Source organism: Carassius carassius, chromosome 49, assembly GCF_963082965.1.
Source record: "Carassius carassius chromosome 49, fCarCar2.1, whole genome shotgun sequence".
In the NCBI taxonomy this organism is placed as follows: domain Eukaryota; kingdom Metazoa; phylum Chordata; class Actinopteri; order Cypriniformes; family Cyprinidae; genus Carassius; species Carassius carassius.
The window spans coordinates 4,178,252-4,201,900 of record NC_081803.1 but is presented as its reverse complement, the minus strand read 5'-3'; the positions used below and the strand labels follow the sequence as shown (position 1 = coordinate 4,201,900).

Below are 23,649 nucleotides of genomic sequence, written 5' to 3'. Positions count from 1 at the left end.
TGCATTAGAGGACCATCTCTACTACACTTATATAATTTTGTGGGTATTGCGGTCACTGCTGCTCCTGTGTCTAATTTAAAAGAAACAACTTCCCCATTTATTTTGATGTCTGAGTACCAACCAGCACCATCTGCCTTCACCTCACCCAGGAAAAGACTGTCCTGGTAGAGTTGCTCCTCCTCATCTGCCATCTCATGCACAGGCTGCTTGGATTTGCAGACAGCAGCAAAGTGTCCTCTTCTGTGACATTTCCTGCATTCAGCCTCCTTGGCCGGGCAATCCTTCCAGCTATGAAATGGCACTCTCCCACATTTATGGCACATCCCTGATGTTCCAGTAGCATTGTATTTTGTTTTTCGTCCGGAATTCCACTCTTTCCTTCGAGCCGGCGAAAGCGCGTGCATTTCATCACTGGGCCCGGTGTGTGCGTGATTTCCCGCGCCGCGCAGCACCACTTGCTGCTGTTTTACAGTTTCACTTTGTCTTACTAAGTTCGTAGCTTTAGACAGAGTCAGATTTGAATCTAACTGTAGCTTTTCGGAAAGTCTAATGTCTCTTATGCCCACTACTATGCGATCACGTATCAGTTCATCTTTGAGAGTCCCGAACTTGCAGTATTCCGCCAATTTGTGAACTGCAGTAACAAAGCATTCAGCCGTTTCCCCCGGCTCTTGTTTTCGCATGTTAAACCTGGCCCTCTCGAAAATGACGTTGTGTTCTCCAATGAAATGTTTATCAAAACAGTCTTTTACTTTCTCGTAGATTACCTTGTCTATTTCTTCTATCGCCGACGCATGTAAGATGTCCTCTGCTTCATCTCCCATGGAATATATCAATGTGTTCACCTGGAATGCCTCATCCTTTTTATCCAAACCCGACGCTACTCTGTACCTTTCGAAACGTCTAATCCATTTGGGCCAATTTTGGATGTCTCTGCAGTCAAACTTCTCCGGAGGGCTAATGCGAAATGCATCTCCAGCGGTGTAAGCTGCAGAGGATGGTCCCGCGCGTTCTCTCTCTTCTCTGGACATCTTAACGTTACTTGAGCTGGCGGGTTGATTTAACTCCAAATAGCGGTGATTTCCTTGAAAAGTCTCTTATACTGTCGACTATACTTTCATGTCGAAGGCTGAGTTGGTTTTAACATTAAACACTTCTGACACCATGTCGTAATTTGTACATAAATGAATGAACACAGACAACGGCATGTCTTTAGCCTGCTGGCATATTTACTGAACTGTTTCCATGACTACCCACAGATACATTTCTACAGCCCCAGGTACGGGGCATCCCGAGGGTCATACTACACACTATAGTTCGGATATTAATATCCAGCGCAGATTTGATGTTTAAATAACTATTGATATTAACTATATTTAACAAAATTATAAATGCAACACATTTGTTTTCTCCACCATTTTTGATGAGCTGTACTCAAAGATCTAAGACTTTTTCAATGTACACAAAAGGCCTATTTCTCTCAAATATTGTTCACAAATCTGTCTAAATCTGTGTTAGTGAGCACTTCTCCTTTGCTGAAGATAATCTATCCACCTCACAGGTGTGACATATCAAGATGTTGATTAGACAGCATGATTATTGCACAGGTGTGCCTTAGGCTGGCCACAGTAAAAGGCCACTCTAAAATGTGCAGTTTTTCTGTATTGGGGGGTTCGAGGGAGTCCAAAAATCAGTCAGTATCTGGTGTGAACATCATTTGCCTCATGCAGTGCAACACATCTACTTCGCATAGAGTTGATCAGGTTGTTGATTGTGGCCTGTGGAATGTTGGTTCACTTGCTGGATATTGGCAGGAACTGGAACACGCTGTCATATAGACCGATCCAGAGCATCCCAAACATGCTCAATGGGTGACATGTCTGGTGAGTATGCTGGCCATGCAAGAACTGGGATGATTTCAGCTTCCAGGAATTGTGTACAGAACCTTGCAACATATGGCTGTGCATTATCATGCTGCAACATGAGGTGATGGTCGTGGATGAATGGCACAACAATGGACATCAGGATCTTATCACAGTATCTCTGTGCATTCAAAATGCCATCAATAAAATGCACCTGTGTTCGTTGTCCATAACATACGCCTGTCCATACCATAACCCATACCATCACCGACACGACGCCATACACACCGTCTGCCATCTGCCCTGTACAGTGAAATCTGGGATTCATCCGTGAAGAAAACACCTCTCCAAAGTGGCTCATGCAGATGAGCTTTCCCTGAGACGGTTTCATACAGTTTGTGCAGAAATTCTTTAGTTATGCAAACCGATTGTTGCAGCAGCTGTCTGTGTGGCTGGTCTCAGACGAACTTGGAGGTGAAGATGCTGGATGTGGAGGTCCTGGGCTGGTGTGGTTACACGTGGTCTGCGGTTGTAAGGCCGGATGGATGTACTGCCAAATTCGGCTTATGGTAGAGAAATGAACATTCAATTCAAAGGCAACAGCTCTGATGGACATTCCTGCAGTCAGCATGCCAAGTGCATGCTCCCTCAATACTTGTGATATTTATGGCATTGTGCTGTGTGATAAAACTGCACATTTTAGAGTGGTCTATTATTGTGGCCAGCCTAAGACACACCTGAGCAATAATCATGCTGTCTAATCAACATCTTGATATGCCACACCTGTGAGGTGGATGGATTATCTCGTCAAAGGAGAAGTTCTCACTAACACAGATTTAGACAGATTTGTGAACAATATTTGAGAGAAATAGGCCTTTTGTGTACATAGAAAAAGTCTTAGATCTTTGAGTTCAGTTCATGAAAATTGAGGCAAAATGTGCCTGCGTTTAACAGAATATTGATTTTATTGTTGTTGTTTTTCTGTCACAGAATGTAAAAATGATTAAGCTTGTGTGCCAGTGTTTGAGGAATGCTATTTAGCGGGTGTGTTTAGATTATATAATGCATGCCCAGTGCTTTCAAATACACACCATACTGCTACTGGTCATTAAACCCTGTTTTTGCAATCCTGTCATGTAGAATATGCTTAATAACTGCTCTGTGGTCAACAGCCTCACTTGTACTTCAGGATAATAGTATTTAAGTAACACCTCTCACTGTTCCTCAGGCTCCTCGTGGGTTCACCATGGAAAGGATACCCTCAGAATCGGAAGGGAGAAATCTATAAGTGTGAGATTAACCACCCTGGAGTCAGCTGTGAGTCACTTGACCTACAGAGTAAGCAAATGTTTCCCGTCATTCCCAGTTTTATCATTAACAGTGTCCAGCTGTAGATGTGACTGTGTCTAATGTGCTCTCAGATTCTGTCAGTGTGCCAAACATCTCCAACAGCAACAACATCAACATGAGTCTAGGTCTAACTCTGATTCCAACAACCAAAAACAGCGGCTTTATGGTGAGACTGTTGTTTTCTGCTAAGTCGCATTTCTAATTAGTAATCATTGCTTTTTCTAACTTTTTCTAATTTTTTTCTCTGCTGTTTTGGCACCTGCACCAAGGAAGGTCCGTGTATGTTTGTAAATGATTCATATGTTCTACTATTTTTCGAAAATTATTCTTCTGCATGTTTTTTTGAATGGTTTATGTAGAATGTCATGTGCACAGTTTTTATATTACGTTGCATTATGTTTGTGTTTTAGACGTGTGGTCCTCTGTGGGCTCAGCATTGCGGAAGTCAGTACTTTTACCCAGGAGTCTGTACTGACGTGAGCCCACAGTTTAAGCTCCAGTCAGCCTTCCCTCCTGCCATTCAAAGTATGAACACACTTCTCTGTTTACTCAGTGAAAATTTACTGTTCACGTTAATCACTATTGTGAATCTCCAGCAAAATGTTAACATTTGTGTCATTGTGTTCCACTCCCACACAGCTTGTGGCAGTCTAACGGACATTGCAATAGTTTTGGATGGATCCAACAGTATATACCAATGGGAATCAATCCTCGCTTTCCTTAAGAAAATGCTGGAAAATTTTGATATTGGACCTCAAAGCACTCAGGCAAGTCAAACAGCTTGTGTGCCATTTTAACAGTTTTTACTTTATAATTTGCATCATTTTTAGTTGATATATTTATGATTTAATTTATTACAGGTGGCTGTGCTGCAGTATGCTGTTGACACCTCGTTCGAGTTCTACCTGAATTCCCATCAGACGAAAGAGTCCATGATTAAAGCAGTTTCAGACATTCAGCAGAAAAATGGAATAAAAACTAATACTTTCACAGCCATTGATTTTGCCAGGTACTGTATGCATTATTTTTTCTGAACAATGTGGTAGAAATTCTCTCACGCACCTGACTTACGAGACCTGCTAGGGTCTCGATTTATCCCCAAAGCATCTCTGGTGACACTCATAATGTGACATACAGCCAAGTATGGTGACCCATACTCAGAATTCGTGCTCTGCATTTAACTCATCCAAAGTGCACACACACAGCATTGAACACACACCCGGAGCAGTGGGCAGCCATTTATGCTGTGGCGCCCGGGGAAAAGTTGGGGGTTCGGTGCATTGCTCAAGGGCACCTCAGTTGTGGTATTGCCAGCCCAAGACTCAAACCCACAACCTTAGATTTAGGAGTCAAACTCTCTAACCACTAGGCCACGACTTCCCCAAACACAGAAAATTATCACAACAAAACCAATACAACTGTTTATATGGCATAGGTGCATGGCAAAGATGACATAATTCATTATATAATTTTTCTCTAATATAATAGGTCTTTTTCTTATGTGCAATTCATCAAACCTTGACCCTGTTACTGGCAAAGCTAATTTAGTTTTTTGATTACTTCAGGTTGTTACTCAAGTGTAACTCATGGGTTATTATGGTTACTGTATATTTAATGGGTTGTTATGGACATCTAAGCTGTCAAGTTTAGATGTTTACAAGTTTTGTTGCATTTTTTGTATAAATTTTTTTTAAATCTTCGTAAAAAAAAAATATATATATATATATATATATGAATTTTGTTTTACTGTATTTCTGAAGTCATTCCTACATTTAACTGTATTTCTGAAGTCATTCCTACACTTTATTTTTAAACAGTTTTTACACTAAATGCTTTCATTTCATTCTGTGGTTTTGTTTGCATGTCTGTCGGATGATTGGCTATCATAGAGAGAATGCATTCCTAGCCAAAAATGGAGGCCGTCCTGGGGCCAATAAAGTGATGGTGGTGGTAACTGATGGAGAGTCACATGATTCAGTTCTGAGGAACACAGTTATCCCAGCCTGTGAGAGCCAAAATATCTCTCGCTTTGCTATTGCGGTAAGTGAAAAGAAGATCATGCAGTCAGAAATCATATATGGGTCTTATTAATCAGTATATTAGAAAATTGTGAAGAGATGGATTCTTGCATGTTTTAGATGCTTGGATATTCCATAAGGAAAGGCCTTAACACAAGCAAATTCATCGCAGAGATTAAGTCAATAGCCAGCAATTCAACCGAGAAATACTTTTTCAATGTGTCTGAGGAGGCGGCGCTAATAGAGATCGTCGGGACTCTTGGAGATCGTATCTTCAACATTGAAGGTCCATGATTATGTCGATTTCACTGTATGTTGCATATAAATTAAAGTCTCTTTTTTAAGTGTAATGAACAGGTTTCTTTTCTAACATACTGTATGTTTTGTGTGTGTGTGTGTGTGTGTGTGTGTGTGTGTGTGTGTGTGTGTGTGTGTGTGTGTGTGTGTGTGTGTGTGCCTTTTTATGTGTTGGAAAAGGTATTGGGGATAATTTCAAAATGGAAATGTCCCAAATGGGGTTCAGCGCACACCAGACCAGAAATAAGGTGCTATCTCTAATATGTCTGTGTGTTTCTATTTATTTCCAATTTTTCTCCTGGTGGTTTACATTGAGTCTTGGTTTTAGGATCTGATCTTACTGGGAGCAGTTGGAGCATATAATTGGATTGGCACTGTTGTGCACCATACTGCCCAGAAATCAAATGTTTTTCCCAAAACTGCTTTTGAGAAAGTCTTGGATGACAGAAACCACAGTTCATTACTTGGTAAGTTTTGTACCATCAGTATAGTCAGTTTTGTTGGATCTAATGAACTAAGTATATCCAGGTGAAAGATGCAACACCAACATTTCAAAAAAGTCAAAAACAGAATCACTGAATTGGAGGATCACCCCCTCCTAAAAATGTCTTAAAGGGGGTGATGCTTTTCTATACCCACTGTATTAAAGATACAATGTGTGAGTCTTAAGTAGATGGGAAACAAACTGTGTATAAATTTATAATTTGTTTCTCAGTTTGATTATTTGTCCTGTCATGTGTTGAGGATACTCTGTCACGTCTGTAATTGATGGCTCGTCTGAGTTTTATGTGGCCGGTGCTCCTCGTGCCGCTCATAGAGGACAGGTCATAGTTTACAGTATCAACAGCCAGAATCAGCCGGTCATCGTAGATTCACAGAGAGGAGATCAGGTAAACACATCTCTCTGTGAGATTTAATGAGCTTTAGTTTTAGACAGTGAAGTCCTGTCATAGATCATTGTGTTCTGTGGTTTGCAGATCGGCTCTTATTTTGGCAGCGTTCTCTGTCCTGTTGATGTGGATGCTGATGGTGTGACTGATCTGCTGCTGGTCGGAGCTCCGATGTATATGAGCGAGGAGAAATCTGAAACCGGAAGAGTCTACCTCTTCACCATTAACAAAGTCCTTTTCTTATTTTTCTGCCATTTATTTTTTGTCTGTTGCTCTCTTTTTCCTCCTGTTAGCTACATCCTACTGATGAAGAGAAGGTTGTTGAAAAGATTTATTAACACGAAATACCACCAAATTCAGTATAATTTCATGTTTTTGAAAGAAGCCTTTTATGTACACCAAGGCAGTGGCGAAGCTACTATAATTAGAAAATAATTATAAATGTATACTTTCACTATAACTTCATATATGTGCTTAAAAATATATTTAACATGAGTTTTCATGGTCAATTACAGGCAGTTTATTAATTTAACCTCTTTCTATAGGTGCTTACCATACGCTTGTTAAAATAATGATGGTCAGTTTCTTTACCAACCACAATTATGTTAATGACATGAGGATGCGCGTGTTTGAAAATAGTGGTAAATTTGAAAGCTGAATTTGAAGATCTGCTAAATAGAGTATTCTTTGTGGAAAGAAAGAACTAAACATTGTGCTAGATATTCTTCTCCACAACAAACTGCATATTTGCAGCTGTGCTCATTTCTATTATATATATATATATATGTTTTTACATTAAAAGCATAGTTCAACCAAAAATTAAAAAGTGATGTTTATCTGCTTACTCCCAGGGCATCCAAGATGTAGGTGACTTTTTTTTCCTTCAGTAGAACACAAAACTGAGATTTTTAACTCAAACCATTGCAATCTATCAGTCCTATAATGGAAGTGATTGGGAATCACGGCAAAACACTCCAAAATGAGAGTTACTGGTCCATTTGAGAAATAAGTGGGTAATGCACTCGCCGTAAAGCAAGAAGAAGAAGAAGACGCCTTATGTGCAGGCTGAAAAAGGAGACAAGAATGCGCTCAGGACAGTTCAAACATTGCTGTGAAAATCAGAGGTAAAAAACAATATAGATACAGTTAATTTACTTGCACAGATGAGACGGATCATTTCATGTCTTTACACATCATTGTATCATCACTAGCCACAGGGTTTAATTTGGTTTTGTTTGTGTTTGTTTTTTTTGTTTGTTTTTTTTTACTCTTAAAGCTGTGATTCCCATTCACTTCCATTATAAGACTGATAGACTGCAATGGTTTGAGTTAAACAAAAACCTATGAAGGTAATTTAATGCCAAATAGATTTGCATATGCAGGGTAAGAGTTATGGAAGTGTACATAAAACTGTAAGCTTAAATTTAATTTGCATGCCCAAGATAAACTGGTTAAAGATGTAAATCGCATTTCAAGCATAATTTTTTTCTTCCATTTTTCTGCACTTACACTTTTGGCAAGTTGTTTTCACTAAAATAAGGTCCAAATTACTGCAAGCCTGTGAACAGTGGTTTGCAAACGAAAACAACAGTTTAAAGAACTGCAAAATGGATCGACTGCATAGAACCAGTCTGTATGTTTAAAAACCAAGCTTGAAATGTTGAAAATGTCTAAATTACATTTTGTGCACGTGGGGCAAAACGTTTCCAAAATAAACCGACATGTACAGCTGTTTCTTTTCTCTGCACGTACAATTTTGGCACGATTCTCTCACTAAGTAAGTTTTGCAAGCGTGGGGGAGAGGGCGGGTCCACCACCTTCTTGTAGCCAATCACATGAGGCTCTCTCTGAATCTACATTTACTCTTATCTGATTGGTTAAAAAGAAACACATCATACGCCAAAACATTAATCTTCATTTAGTTCCTGATCATTATTGCTGCCAGAATGGTACTTTTCATGTACACATAGGCTACATTAAAAATAAATATATAACAAGTTAATTAAAACATGGTGCTTTATAAGTTGTGTACCATTAGGCTAGACTTTCATATGTTCATACTGAATTGTGAGTTGGTGTTAACATTATCATTACTTTCATGTGACTGATCAATCTATTATAGAAAGCAAGTTTGAGCAACAAAATGATTTCTTTGGTTCCAGATTTGACTAAGGCAAAAACTTCACTTCAAATCAATATAAAATAATAAAACTTTGATAAAAATCTTAATATATATCCAAATTAAAGTAACTAATTATGTAGGAATCCAACAATCTCAGCCACTAGGGAACACACACTAGTGATGTCCGGTTCGCGAATGAATTGTTTGATTTAACCAGTTCTTCTTAGTGAACCAAACAGAATCGTTTGAACCGGTTTGTGTCTCCAATAAGCATTAATCCACAAATGACTTAAGCTGTTAACTTTTTTAATGTGGCTGACACTCCCTCTGAGTTCAAACAAACCAATATCCCGGAGTAATCCATGCACTGTATTCAAACAGTACACTGACTGAACTGCTGTGAAGAGAAAACTGAAGATGAACACCGAGCCGAGCCAGATGACGAACGAACACACCCACTGCTGGAGCAGTTCTCGTTCTTGAGTCAAGAACCGGTTGCATCGGTTTTCGGATCACCAGTACACTGAACCGAGAATCTTATGCACATTATTGCTGTTACTGTATTTGTGTGCATTGTTGCAAAACTTAATTGTAAACTTTACATGATTATGAGGTTTTTAACTGACTAAAGTTATGATTACTGACTTTATATATTTGAATGTTTGATAGACTCGATGCCATTACGTCATCGCCAATGACGTCATTACGTCAAGCGTAGAAGAACCAGTGAACCGTTTTTTTCAACCAGTTTATTGAATCAAACCATTCGAAAGAACCGGTTCGCGGAAAAGAACCGAACTTCCCATCACTAACAAACACAGCAATGTTTATATAGCTAAACAGCGATCTAGGGGCCACACAATGGTTTACAGATGATAAATTGTGAATAAGTTCCCAATAAGTAAGTTAAGACATTTTTTAGTTATATTTAGTAAAATCCCCTTAAATTACAACATGTTGAAGTAAGAATAAATTAATTTATTAATTAATTAATTAAAACAATTGTTGAAATTATACATGCATTAAAATAGTGCAGATACTAGGCCATATGTAAGTATCATCAATATTACAATAAACTAATACATAATATATAGCTGGTTGAGGAAGAAAAGGATACTACACAGCTCGAAATTCATTATGAACACATAACCTAATGGTACACAACTTATAAAGTATCATGTTTTAATCAAGTTGTCATTTATTTATTTTTATTTTTAATGTATGTGTTAATCCCTTTTCACAGGCTTACAGTACTTTTGACCATATTTTGGCAAAAACAACATGCCAAAAGTGTAAGCGCAGATCATATTTTTTTTGTGTTAGCATGAAGCTGCAGTTTCACAATACATGAATTACACTTACAAGCAACAGTAAAATCCTGCAAATAATTCTTTATTACACTTGAAACGTGATTTACAGCTTTACAAAGCTTCTCTTGTGCCTGCAATTTTTTTTACGCTTACAGTTTTATGTACACTTCCACAACTCCTACCCTGTGTATGCAAATCTTTTAGGCATTAAATTACCTTCATAAAAACCTACATTTGTGTTCTACTGAAAAAATAGTCACCTACATCTTGGATGACCTTGAGGTAGTTAGATAAACATGAAATTTTCATTTTTGGTTGAACTATTACTTTAAAAATGTCTTTACTGTCACTTTTGGTAAGTTTAATGTGGCCATGCTGCATAAATTTAAAACATTTTTAATTTATTTTAAAAAATCTTACTGAACCCAGGCTTTTGAACGTGTATATAATTTGTATTAATTTGAAAAATGTATTTCATAAACCGTTTAAAGACTGTATGCTAGTAGTACTGACATATTCTGTTTTTATTTATTTATTTTTAATAGGGTATCTTGAGAAACCAGGGTTTCTTGGAGGGTTCTCTGAAAAATGCTCGGTTTGGGACAGCAATCACTGTCGTCCGCGATCTAAACCTGGATGGCTTCAGTGATGTGGTGGTTGGTGCTCCGCTGGAAGGCAATGGCCAAGGTGCCATTTACATCTACTATGGAGACAGAAAAACCATTAGAAAGCAGAGCTCACAGGTAGAACCAAACGTCATGGAGTCCTCAACACATATTCAATATATGTCCAAATTGTGAAAATTCTTACAAATTCAGAAAATTGTTGGAACGAACCTGGACCCAGCGTTGAAGTTCTTCGGCCGCTCTCTGGACAGCAGCAGAGATATGAACAGAGACTTTATCCCAGATGTGGCAGTGGGGGCTTTTGAGAAAGTGGTCCAACTCTGGTAAGAATTTGAAAATATCAGGCTTCATTTTACCAACTGATTTTCATACTTTGAGGGGGTGTAAAACAGCTAGATTAGACCCATGTAACACAATACCATGTTCATTTTGTAATACTTCATAACAGCCCACCTTCAACAATTGATTTAAGTGCAGAACAGTTACAGAGACAGGCTCAGTTATGGTGGGATATGTAGATGTGTTTGTGGCCAAGGAAATGATCACTTTAGCTGTCCTCTGGAATCCCATTTTTCACGTCAGCAATCCTCTAAGCATCAGCTTTCTGTGGGGCTCTTCTGTTTGTTCCAAATCCATAAATCAATCAAAGGGTTGTTTCTTAATTGATGCATTCTTGAACTCTCTCGTATGGTTTTAGGAGTAGAGGAGTTGCAGTCGTCCTGGCGAAGGTTTCCTTTACCCCTGACAAGATTAGTATCCTGAGTAAACCATGTCGCTATAGCGGGAGGCAGGTGTCCTGCTTCAAAGCTAAAGTGTGTTTCAGAGCAACATTTAAACCAGCAAATCCACTGGGGCCAGTGGGTAAGGATACTGATTCTAGTCTTCTTTTTTTAGGAGAGGAACACATGGTTTGAGGAATTGATACATTTGAACTTTCTTTTATAAAAACAGATATCAAGTACAACTTGACCCTGGATGCCGACCTACAGTCATCTCGGGTCAGCCCTAGAGGTCATTTCAGCAACTTGGATCGAGTCGTCCAGAAAGACATCAGCGTCTCTGTGCAGGACTTATGTGAAGAGCATGACTTGTATGTGCAGGAGACCCCTGACCTTGTCAACTCGATTGCTTTGCGTGTGGACATAGTTGTTAGCCGTCCAGACGCCAACCCCGTTCTGGATGTCTTCAGTCCTACTGCATGGGAGTTTTTTGTGAGTGTTGCAAGAAGTTGAGTTGTAAGTACCTGTGGTTTGCTGTAAAGGATTTGTGTTAAGAAAATATGCAATTAATCTAAGCAATTACATCAACTATTTCAGGAACGTTTAAACAATGTTGGCAAAATAGATATATACACTCACCAGCCACTTTTTTAGTGAAAATGAAGTGAAAAGTGAAAGTTGTGACATTTGCCAAGTATGGTAACCCGTACTCGGAATTGGTGCTCTGCATTTAACCCATCCAAGTGCACACACAGAGCAGTGATTAGTGAACACACCATGAACACACACCCAGAGCATTATGCAGCTATATCCAGTGCCCAGGGAGTAACTGGGGGTTCAGTGCCTTGCTCAAGGGCATGGGTATTTAAAAAAACTGCTGATCTACTGGGAAATTCACAACCATCTCTAGCATTTATATAGAATGGTCCAAAAAAGAGAAAATATCCAGTGAGTGGCAGTTTTGTGTTCGAAAATGCCTTGTTGATGTTAGAGGTAAGAGGAGAATGGGCAGACTGGTTAGAGATGATAGAAAGGCAACAGTAACTCAAATATACACTCGTTACAACCAAGGTATGCAGAATACCATCTCTGAACGCACAACACATCAAACCCTGAAGCAGATGGGCTACAGCAGTAGAAGACCACACCTGGTGCCACTCCTGTTAGCTAAGAAGGGGAAACAGAGGCTTCAATTCACACAGACTCACCAAAACTGGACAATTGAAGACTGGAAAAACGTTGCCTGGTCTTATGAGTCTCGATTTCTGCTGCGACATTCAGATGGTAGGATCAGAATTTGGTGTAAAGAACTTGACAGCATGGATCCATCCTGCCTTGTCTCAATGGTTCAGGCTGCTGGTGGTGTAATGGTGTGGGGGATATTTTATTGGCACACTTTGGGCCCCTTAGTACCAATTGAGCATGGTTTAAACACCACAGCCGACTTGAGTATTGTTGCTGATCATGACCATCCCTTTTTGACTACAGTGTACCCATCCTCTGATAGCATCTTCCAGCAGGATAATGCACCATGTCACACAGCACAAATCATCTCAGACTGGTTTCTTGAACATGACAGTGTGTTCACTTTACTTAAATGGCCTCCACAGTCACCAGATCTCAATCTAATAGAGCAGCTTTGGGATGCGGTGGAACGGGAGATTCGGATGGATATGCATCCAACAAATCTGCAGCAACTGCATGATGCTATCATGTGAATATGGACCAAAATTTCTGAGGAATGTTTCCAACACCTTGTTAAATATATGCCATGAAGACTTGAGCTAGTTCTGAAGGCAAAAGGGGGTCCAACCTGATACTAGCAGGGTGTACCTAATAAAGTGTCCAGTGAAATATAATTTTAGAATTGGTTTATATTTGCTTATTAAACATTTAAATAAGCATTTAACCAATCCAAATACACACACACACACACACACATAGCAGTGGGCAGCTATTTTTTTCCAGTGGAAAAAACTGGCTTAGTCCATTAAGAACAGGGGAATTCAGAATAATGTCCAGGAAACTGTTCCTAAATCCTCACTGTGGTTTGGTTTGGTCAAGATACCGTTCTCAAAGGACTGTGGTCAAGATGACGTTTGCTTCAGTGACTTGGTTCTGACTGTGCAGAGTGAAGAGAGACTCAGGTAAGATTCCCTCAAACAATGTGACTTAAACAGGACAAAAAAAAATACTAATCCTTTTTATAGAAAATATTAAATACAGTGTGTTGGCGAGTATCTAATTAACTAGCGCCTTATTTCTTTTGCAAAACCTTTGGTAACATATCCATTTAAATAAATTGTGTAAAAATGCTATTATATATAATTGGTATGGAAGATTATTTTTTTTTTTTTTACTATTTCCAGCAAAACTCAACTGGTAGTCAGCAAGAACAAGAGAAGACTCTCCTTCACTGTGACCGTGATGAACAGGAAGGAAAATGCATACAATGCTCGAGTGTCGGCCCTCTACTCCAGTAACCTGTTCTATTCTTCTGTTACACCACAGGTACTTCATAACTAATGCAAACAATTTATCACTTATATTCTTCTTAAAACAAGCTGTACAAAACTGGGCCGGACCTGGGTGGTGAACTATGACTCGACAACTCCTCTATCCTTAAATAATCTTACTCACACTTCCATATAGAAGATTCTAACATTAATTTAAGTGCAATATAATATGCATATTTTATGGCACACACACATTCTTGTGTTTAAAACCAGCTATTTTTTGCTTATCCAATCTGATTTTGCAGACTGAAGGAGCAGAGGTGAAGTGCACTCTAATGAAAGAATCATACACACTTATCTGCCAAGTTAGTTATCCAGTGCTGAGGACGGACCAATCGGTGAGACATACACAGATGAGCACTAATGTCAGTATCCGACTGATATGTTTGTAATGGTTTTGTATGTTTTTCATAGGTTACATTTGTGGTCAACTTTGAATTTAACTTGAATCAGCTTCAAAAAAATGCCAATGTTGTCTTCGAAGCTTTAAGGTAAACTGTTTTACCCAATTCATTTTTAATGACTATCATGGTTTTGTATCATCGCTGTTCAAATGCTTGTTTACAAAAGCAATTTAGAGAATTGCCAACATCTGACAGTCCCTCAAGACTGTGAAAATAGTTTTAAGCAGTAAGTGTCTGTGATCCAGGATTATTTGTGAGTAGATTGCTCTGTTAATCATTGTTTCATTGGTTCATTTGCACTGCAGTGACAGCACAGAGGAAGCTCCCGCTGATAATAAGATCTCTGTCTCCATTCCTGTCCAATACAATTCTGAGATTATCCTCAGCAGGTCAGACATGAAACAATACTTCATTCTGATTGGTCGGTTGCTGCATTCTGCCTGCATTCATTTTGCTAAAAAGTTTGGGATCAATTAGACTAATACTTGTTGTTGAATGATTTCTGAAGGATCATGTGACACTGAAGACTGGAGCAATGATGCTGAAAATTCAGCTTTAATTCACAGGAAATCAAAAACTGGGAAGCATGGGAACATTGCTTGTGAAAACTTGTAAAGAATCCTGAATGAGAATTCTTTTAGAATCACTTTTTGCAAGTGTGTGTGTGTGTGTGTGTGTGTGTGTGTGTGTGTCTGTGTGTTGTGTAGGCTAGTTGTAGCATTTATGCTCAATTTTGGGGGTAATGTATAACAAGTAACACGAGTTACGTAATCAGATTACTTTTTCAAGTAACTAGTAAAGTAACAGAAAGGTGACAGAAAGTAACGCAAAAGTAATGTAATGCATTACTCGCCATAAAATGAAAGTAACACAGTTAGTTACTTTTTTATCGAGTAATATTGTAATGTATTATTTTCGTAACTTTCCCCAACACTGTCTCTACTTGATAACCCATCGCAATGTTTGACTAAAAGTCCTCTCTTAATGTCTTTATTATATTTTAATTTCTTCAGAGAATCAAAAATAGATGCTTATTTACTTGAAAAAGATATCAATTTCACAACCACAGTGAGGAATTTCAAGGACATCGGCTCAGATTTTAACTTTAAGTTAAAGGTGAGTTCACGTGGTAGTGAAACGGATGAATCCTTCAGGCTGTTCACTACCGCCATCTGTTGGTTTGCTTTGAAAAATGAAGTGTAAGGTAGTGCTGATTGTATTTATTTCTCCAGGTTTCTACAGGAACTGTACCAGTCAGTCTGGTTTACCTCACTGTCTCGCTGCCCAACAGCACTAGAGCAGGAAATCCTCTCCTCTACATAACCAGCATTAAAACCTCACCTGTGAGGATCCAAAATCAACAAACCTCACATTTTTACACACAATCCATCATAAACATGAACACACGTCTCTGCATGTGGAAATGATTTGACATGATATTTCCCGCAAACAGGCTGAAAACATCCATTGTTCAGGCAGTCATCTGATCGACCAGTTTAATATAACTGAAAAACCTTATCCAGCCCGATTCACAGAGGAGAGTTTCAGAGGAACAAATGAATTGGTCAGTGCTTGTGGATTTTCATTTGCTTATTGATCGTGAAAAACAAAGGAAGTACTAATGAATGAAGTATGAAACCCAGTAATAATTATTTATGTAATAATGTTTTTAATTAGATATCGATAAACTTGTTGATTTGCATGATGATTGATCCTGTCTCTTATTACAAATAACAGGATGTCCTAATTTTCATTCGTACTGATCATCTGTTCACCATCCACAGAACTGCAAAACAGCCACATGTCGCTCAGTTCAGTGTGTCTTAAAGGACCTGGAGGAGAAAAATGATTATTATGTGGATGTAACGACAAACATATGGAGTGGTACATTTGCGATGGTAAATAAACACATCTCAGCACTTCTCTTGTATCAGTCTAGGCTAATGTTGGGGTTAACCGTGTTTGTTTGTTCATTCAAGGCTGATTTTCTGTACACTGTGATCTCTGTGACAGCTGAGATAGAGACATCTCGACCAGAGCTGCTGTTCATCGAAAAGAAACACCTACAGGTAGAGATTTTTTTTATTATTATTATTTTTTAATCATATACAGCAAAAAGCGTGTGTGTGTGTGTGTATACATATATATTAGTGGTGGGCCGTTATCAGCGTTAACGTGCTGCGTTAACGTGAGACTCTTATCGGGCGATAAAAAAAAATATCACCGTTAATCTATTCTCAAAGTTGGGTTGGGAGCTGGGTCTATACTAAGCAAGCTATGATGACTTTCACCTTGATATTTTATATAACCGACTGGCTCAGGCCAGCCTAAAAGAGATGCTCAGGACAGTTGACGGGCCACTGCTGCGCATCGTCACGAAAGCTTATCCCTTTCACGTGTTTTTAAACCTTATCGCTTGTCGATTTAAACATTAAAGCATCCAAACACAAGACGCGGAAACAGGCCCGGCTCCACGGGGGGGCCAGGCCCAGCCTGGCCCACCCAATCAGAGGCTTGGCCCACCCTTGCCCCACACCACATAACAGCCATTCACAAAATTTGTGCGATATTCAATTCAGCTCCAGATACGTTATTTTCACATTTCTGCCCAACCCCCTCTTTTTTTCCCTCCGAGACAGACAGACTTAGCTCATTCACTTCGCAACCTTCAAGGTAAACGTACGTGCTGAATTACAAAGCAATAAACGACAGTAACAGCCAATTCACTTTATTAGAACTGTTAGTGAACTCAATTACCACACTATAGTAGCCTAATAAGATACTACATGTACAGCATGTACAGCATTAGAACGTGACCGTGGTCTTCAAAAACATGCGTGCAGCCAAGCTCATTTACAAGCCTCGACCTCATGGACAGAGTTTTGCCGCCAATCGGTGTCAGGGGAGACCGTAGCATGTTTGCTCGGCCCCCAACTGATAGAAAAGGATCGCTATTACATAAAAAGCATGGCAGGTGTTGTGAAGTTTTTAGCAGTCAATGAGCTTCCACTACATGGAGATTGTGAAACGTGACAGTGAGGAAGATTGCATAGCTGCGGGGCTTTTTGCCAAGTTGTTTAAATACACGTTGGAAAAAGATAAATACCTGGCTGACATTACATCAGGTATCCCACAAAATGCAAAGTACACTTCCAAAACCATCCAGAATGAAGTTATTGAAATTCATGGTTCTGAAAAAAATAAATAAAACAGAAATATGACACTGCTGATTCAGCTGCATTCTGTTTGAAAAGTGGTGGCACAAGGGATCGGTGCAACACTGAAAATTTGTCCATTATAATTCATTTTGTGTGAAATTGTGTGCCAGAGGAACATCTGATTGGCTTGTTAGAACTCCAGCAGTTTGATGCAGATTACATCACTACTGAAATATATCAACACTTGTCTGAATCAGGATACAGTGCTGATAATATAATGAGCCAGTGTTATGAAGGAGCATCAGTGATGAGTGGGGTGCGAGGTGGTGTTCAGGCTTTATTACAACAAAGGTTGGGCAGGCATATCCCCTACATCCACTGCTATAACCACCAGCTTCACCTCACTGTCATACATGTGATTCAAAGTGAACCTTGTGCTAAAAGATTCTTTGACTTGTCAGGCTCCCTGCACTCTTTTTTCAGGCATCATTTTGTCTCTCAGAGATACAATAGCCCATATCTCAAAACTCTGTTGGAAATCCGCTGGACAAGTCATTATGAAGTCACAAAATGTGTGGTGGATAATGAGGAAGTCATTCTTGACATTCTTTTTAAGGTTGCCAATGATGATAATGCATCAGATGACCTTGCAAAAGAATCATCCGGACTTCTCTCTCAGCTGAAGCGATGCCATTTTTTTTTTAATTGGCAAATTTCTCATACATCTTCTCGCCATTTTAAAACCATCTCATGCCATCCTACAGTCTCAGCATGTTGATTTGTGCAGTGCAGCTGGAGTTGTGCAGGGACGTCTTGGTGCACTGAAAAATCTCAGAGAAAATTACATTGAATTTCAGCAATACTGCACTGAAATGTCTACTGTTGAGCCCTAACCAAAACGTCTAAGGACTGTGAATCCTAGGGTGACTGTCATTTTTTCACCGTTAGGGCAAGAACGGCAGGTTCTGAATGTGCCACTGCAGCTCTAAGACGACAGATGTTGAACATACTAGATACAGCTGTATCAGATATAGATGTATAAAAAAACTTCCATCTGATGCTGAATGTTCTGCTGTTTGCAAACTCTTGCAGGAATACAGATGCATTTGCAGGTCTTCATTAATTGTATGTATCTGCTATAGTCATGGGTGTCTCTACTGCTTCATGTGAGAGCTCATTTTCTACTCTGGCAAGAATTTTGACACCATTCCGCCGAACAATGCTTCATGAGAGGAAAAAAAACCTTGTGCTTTTAGCTCATGAAAAAGCAATAACACATGAACTGGACATGGATGAGCTTGTAACAGAATTCTCTAAAATGAGTAGAAAGCTAATGCTGTAAATATTAGTGACAGAAATAGATATTTTTTAAGACCTGCCCTGTTTTCCTCAAATCTAAAGTCACTAAACTGATACCAGATCTATTGTGTGGTAAAAAAATAAATAAATAAATAAAAAATTAAAAACATTCCTAAATATAGGCCTACATAAGATTGTAAATAAAATATAAATAAATAAATAATGTACAAAATAACAATGGCCAAAAATCTGTAATTTTATACTATATTAACAGACGTGGGAATAATTCTTAAGAAAAAAAAAAAAAAAATTATATATATATGTTACTAAATAGTTCCAAAATATGTACAAAACGTATTAAAAATGAAGAAACCACAAACACAACAATAACAAACAACCCTAACAATTGCCTTAAATATATGATATTAAAACTATATCAATAGACATGTGAGATTAAAGCATTAAAGAACCCCCCTCACGCAGAGAAAGGCGTCTCAAAACACTTGAACATCGAATTTGCTTTTTTTCCTCTTGTGCCGACAAATACATACAAAATATGTCAAAATATACACCTTGGAAATTATGCTCGAAAAAACTGTCAGTTATTTCTTAAGTGAAAGTAAACAGTTGAGGAAAAAAATGGGATGTGTATTACATTGGATGCATTCATCGTCTCTTAAAGTGACCGCGCCTAATTTAGCTACTAGCTGCTGTTATATTAATCCAAGAAAATGAAAATCACTCACTGCTCTTGACTGAATTACTTTGTAGTTTTAATAGTCAAACCAAAAATTATTTAGACACCAGATATAATTTTTGATATATATAGCAAAACTGTAATAATGTGAGAAATGTTGAAGGTGTCTGAATAAATGTAGGTTTGATTGTATATTTCATTTTTACATTGAAGACTATACAGTGCTATTTTACATTTAATTATTTGGTTTCTGTAACTTCACACCTACAAACTTGAAAAAAACTTAAACATTGTGTAAATAGCACAAATAAATAAAAATAAATGAACATACAAATTAAACCATTTCAAACAGGGCCCACTGGTGCAACCTTCACCGGGTCCCCGCTGACCCCAGCTACGGCCCTGCTCACGCCTGTTTCACACATACTCCGTCTGCAGTGCGTATGCAGTCCGTGTGCGTTACATAAGTGGTGCAGCACGGACTCGATGTGCTTTCACACAGGACGTGTTTGCAGTTCGCTACACTGCTGCAGACGCAACGCTCCTGGAACGCTACAGGAATCCATTAACATGGGTGCGTAAAAAAATATGCAACGCATACGCACTGCAGACGGAGTATGTGAGAAACAGGCGTAAGGTTGTTTGCACCTTGTGCAATGTGGAATTAGTTTACAGCTTTCTCAAGCAGTTTGTGATGCATTTTGGAAACAGGAGATGAGCCCCTGGTCTAATGCACCACCTTTCTTGAGAAACCCCTTCTCAAAGACTTACTGTTTGTCAATTTTATTTGGGTAGCACACATATTCTGAATGCCTTCGGCAGAATTCGAATAAGCCATTTTAATCTAGATTAATTTCAAGATCACAGTGAGATTAATCTAGACTAAAAAAATGTATCTATGCCCACCACTAATATATATATATATATATATATATATATATATATATATATATATATATATATATATATATATATATATATATATATATATATATACACACAGTACATATATATTTTTAAACAATGTATGAATGTATTTTTATATAAACTCTGTAACACGTTAACAAAACACATTTGAATAAAAATCAGCAAGGAACATACATTACAATATTGCAAAAAATGAAAAAGTAGATAAATAAGATAAAAATGTAAATGTGGAAGTAAGCCGTTTTGTACAGCTAATAATAACTGAAAGCGAATGACACCGGAAGCTTGACATTAAATTTACAAATGGCCGTGCATGCTCTTATAAAATAAGGTGAATATAATAAATTAATTATAATTAAATCACGGTTGCCAACTAAGTTGCTAAATGCAGATCAATTTGGTGCTAGAAGCTGCTAAATGACGTTGTGATGTCATAGCAAGATGACGACATTACCTAACCGTGACACAAAACAGCGTTAGAATACATAACAAGATTACTCAAATCTCAGTGAAATATCTATAATAACATAAAATATTTTAAATTGTAAAAGTAGCATAAGTAACATCTTTATGATCTGATTTTTTTTTACAACATTGAATTATTGAACAGTTACACACTTTTTGTATTTTCATATCAACTAGTAAAACTGCATATTCTGAACAACTATAGTTTAAAGCAGTGTAGAATAGGACACAATGTACTGTTAGTATGAAGGAACAATCCGTATTTATTTTTCATACGTGTTTTACCTGTGTTTTTAAATCCCACACTGCATTTTGTGTTTTAAGGTTACAGGGTTACAACGGAACTTAATGGATAACATCCTGGCAGAAAATGACTAGTACCTTTTCAGTTTTTAACTGAACAACAATTACAAGCTAATAACATGCTGTATCATAAATGTGCATTTATTATTGACCAATTGGATCTAGCAAATTAATGCACATTTTATGTTTGTACTACTGTTAGGCATCTTTCTCCTTTCATCATTTGAGTCTCTTTAAAAAAAAAAAAAGTTGCTTAAAGTTTCAAAAAAAAATACATGAAATACATTTTTAAATATATTTTGGTATATGAGCTTTTGGTATACGAGTAAACATTTTCAGTTTAAAAAATATATTCAATTCAGCTTAACTGTTTACAGCATACAGTATATTTCAAATTCATTTAAAATGTTTGGGCTATATATTTTTTTTTATTTTTTTTGCTCTATGGGATCAGCAGTCATTACGTATGTAAGCTAAATTTACAAGTAGACACTTCTTTGCAGATTAAAGTCCAAGTGAGCAACCCTGGAGCTAAAGGGGACGTTCCAGTGGGCGCCATCATAGGGAGCGTTATCGCCGGTCTGTTGGTATTGGCTCTTGCTGTCGCATTGCTTTGGAAGGTACTTTATTTTTATGTTTTAAAGTTTATTCAGTCTATATCTTAATGTCTTCCTTTAAAAATCAATGTATTGTTTATGTTCAGCTTGGATTCTTCGAGAGGATTTATCAACCAATGATGAACGTGGCTGAGGCTGAAAAAGAAAATCAGAAACTGCAGGCAAACAGCGAGACACTTTAAGAAATCTGTCGAGTCTCAATCAGCATTATCACTGCTTCCTTCTCTTAGAGCAGACTGGGTTTTCAAAAAATGTCAATTTGATTTTAGTGCAGCAAGTGAAACACTGGCATCCAAAGGAGGACTGTCCAAGCTTTGTATTTCTTCAATAAAAACCTCTTGATGCTTCATGAGATTTACTGTAGCTCATATACTAGTTAACAGTTCAACTTTGTTTGGGATCTTTCCCAGTTTCCCCCCACAAACACTCCTTTTTCTCTTTCCAGCACGGCTCCCCAGACTCGTATATTTCCTGAAAAAGATCAAAATAGTTACAAACATGTTCCAAACAATTGTGCAATGTAATATATGTAACCATCTGTTTTCAGATCACCAGTACAGAACCGAGGAGCTGATGATACTGCACATGCGTGATTCAACGTGAAGCAGACTGATACAGGGTGTCTGAACCGAACTGATTCTTTTGATAATTGATTCTGAACTGATTCTATGCTAGTGTTATGAGCGCGGGTAAACCGAAGGCTTGAATGAAGGGCAATCAATAGCAATGACGTCATTACGTTGAGCGCAAAAGAACCGGTGAACCGTTTTTTCAACCGGTTTATTGAAACGAAATGTCCGAAAGAACTACTTACATTTTAATATAATATTCCTTTGGTCCATGGCCCTTAATCAAGCATGATTTTGTATTCCTTTGTATTCAAAAAATTTTGAGCACCTCTGTTCTAGAGTATTTGGAAATAATGTTGTTATTAAAGGTTGTTATTTGTAGATCATTTTATTACTCTTAACATAATTTTTATGTTTTAGAACTTGCATAGAGCAATACATTTCAGATAAAAAGGCTAAATTCAATGTGCACAATGAAAATGCATGTCTTGTCCATGTTCTCTCACTTGAATCCTCTTCTTGAGATTTGAGTCTCTTGACCTTCTGCAAGCCCCGCCTTGGTCACGCAGTGATTGGCAGGAGGGGGCGGAGACGTGATCGGCTCGGAATGCATTTTTTATAATGTGCACATTGAATTTTGCTACATTCATTGCGGGACATTGAATGAAAATGCAAATTTTAAGTGTCTTGACTGTGAGTGTTAATGCATTTAAGAAAAATAGCATTTAAATGATAATTTTGCCACAGTTCTTGCTTGAACATGTTATACATATCTAATCATTTCTGTAATACATTTTAATTTTTAATTTTGCAACTTATAAAGTGTTAAAATTAGTATTCATTTACATATTAAAACTGGTGTATGAAATGGCAAATGAAAATTATGTAATTTAATTTTCATTTTGCACCAAACGTTGCACAAATGTATTGGAAAATGTAAATACAGAAATGCATTGTCATTTTACATATTGCATTGTCATTTTGCATATTACATCCCAAATGGAATATTGCTACCCATATGCTTCCATAGAGTTCACTGAATGCAATGAATGATTACGTCACATGTGATTGGTTATGTATTTTCGCCTTGTGTGTGGCTGATCAGAGAATATAATTGAATAACCGATATCAAAAGCAGGCTTACCTCGATATCCATGTATATATATATATATTGGACGCGCACATTTAAACTTCAACTCCTCGCCACGTGGGTCTGTTTTCTTCCTGAGAGCTTAAATCCAATTGGCTTTGCCTCAGATCACATGACTCGCGGAAACAGTCACATGACGTTGTTTTTACTCAATCAACCTCGTGACCATTTAACATTACATTTTATAAATTCGTACTTCTAAGTCTTAATTGAGCTTTTATCATTAAAACCAGCGATATAATTTAGCCCTTCCTGAAATGAGCTCTGCATTCCCACTCTTCCCCAACAGATGTCTCCAAATACACATATCATAACGAGCCATTCAGCTACTCACAATTAATGTATCCCCA

The 23,649-nt window shown here is 37.9% G+C and overlaps 1 protein-coding gene across 1 annotated transcript in view; it reads left to right on the top strand.

Moving 5' to 3' along the window:
• The window catches only part of LOC132132044 (integrin alpha-2-like), a 94,021-nt gene extending 71,989 nt beyond the window's left edge, over positions 1-22,032 (top strand). The window contains exons 12-29 of the mRNA XM_059544215.1: positions 6,272-6,417; positions 6,505-6,648; positions 10,395-10,592; positions 10,668-10,798; positions 11,173-11,336; positions 11,427-11,686; positions 13,259-13,341; positions 13,564-13,705; positions 13,956-14,048; positions 14,125-14,201; positions 14,420-14,503; positions 15,128-15,230; positions 15,347-15,457; positions 15,568-15,678; positions 15,899-16,012; positions 16,094-16,183; positions 21,467-21,583; positions 21,667-22,032. Of these exons, the coding sequence (XP_059400198.1) occupies positions 6,272-6,417; positions 6,505-6,648; positions 10,395-10,592; positions 10,668-10,798; positions 11,173-11,336; positions 11,427-11,686; positions 13,259-13,341; positions 13,564-13,705; positions 13,956-14,048; positions 14,125-14,201; positions 14,420-14,503; positions 15,128-15,230; positions 15,347-15,457; positions 15,568-15,678; positions 15,899-16,012; positions 16,094-16,183; positions 21,467-21,583; positions 21,667-21,762 (2,264 nt within the window). The 3' untranslated portion in view covers positions 21,763-22,032. The remainder of the gene's footprint in view (positions 1-6,271; positions 6,418-6,504; positions 6,649-10,394; positions 10,593-10,667; positions 10,799-11,172; positions 11,337-11,426; positions 11,687-13,258; positions 13,342-13,563; positions 13,706-13,955; positions 14,049-14,124; positions 14,202-14,419; positions 14,504-15,127; positions 15,231-15,346; positions 15,458-15,567; positions 15,679-15,898; positions 16,013-16,093; positions 16,184-21,466; positions 21,584-21,666) is intronic.
• Positions 22,033-23,649: the final 1,617 nt, after the last annotated feature.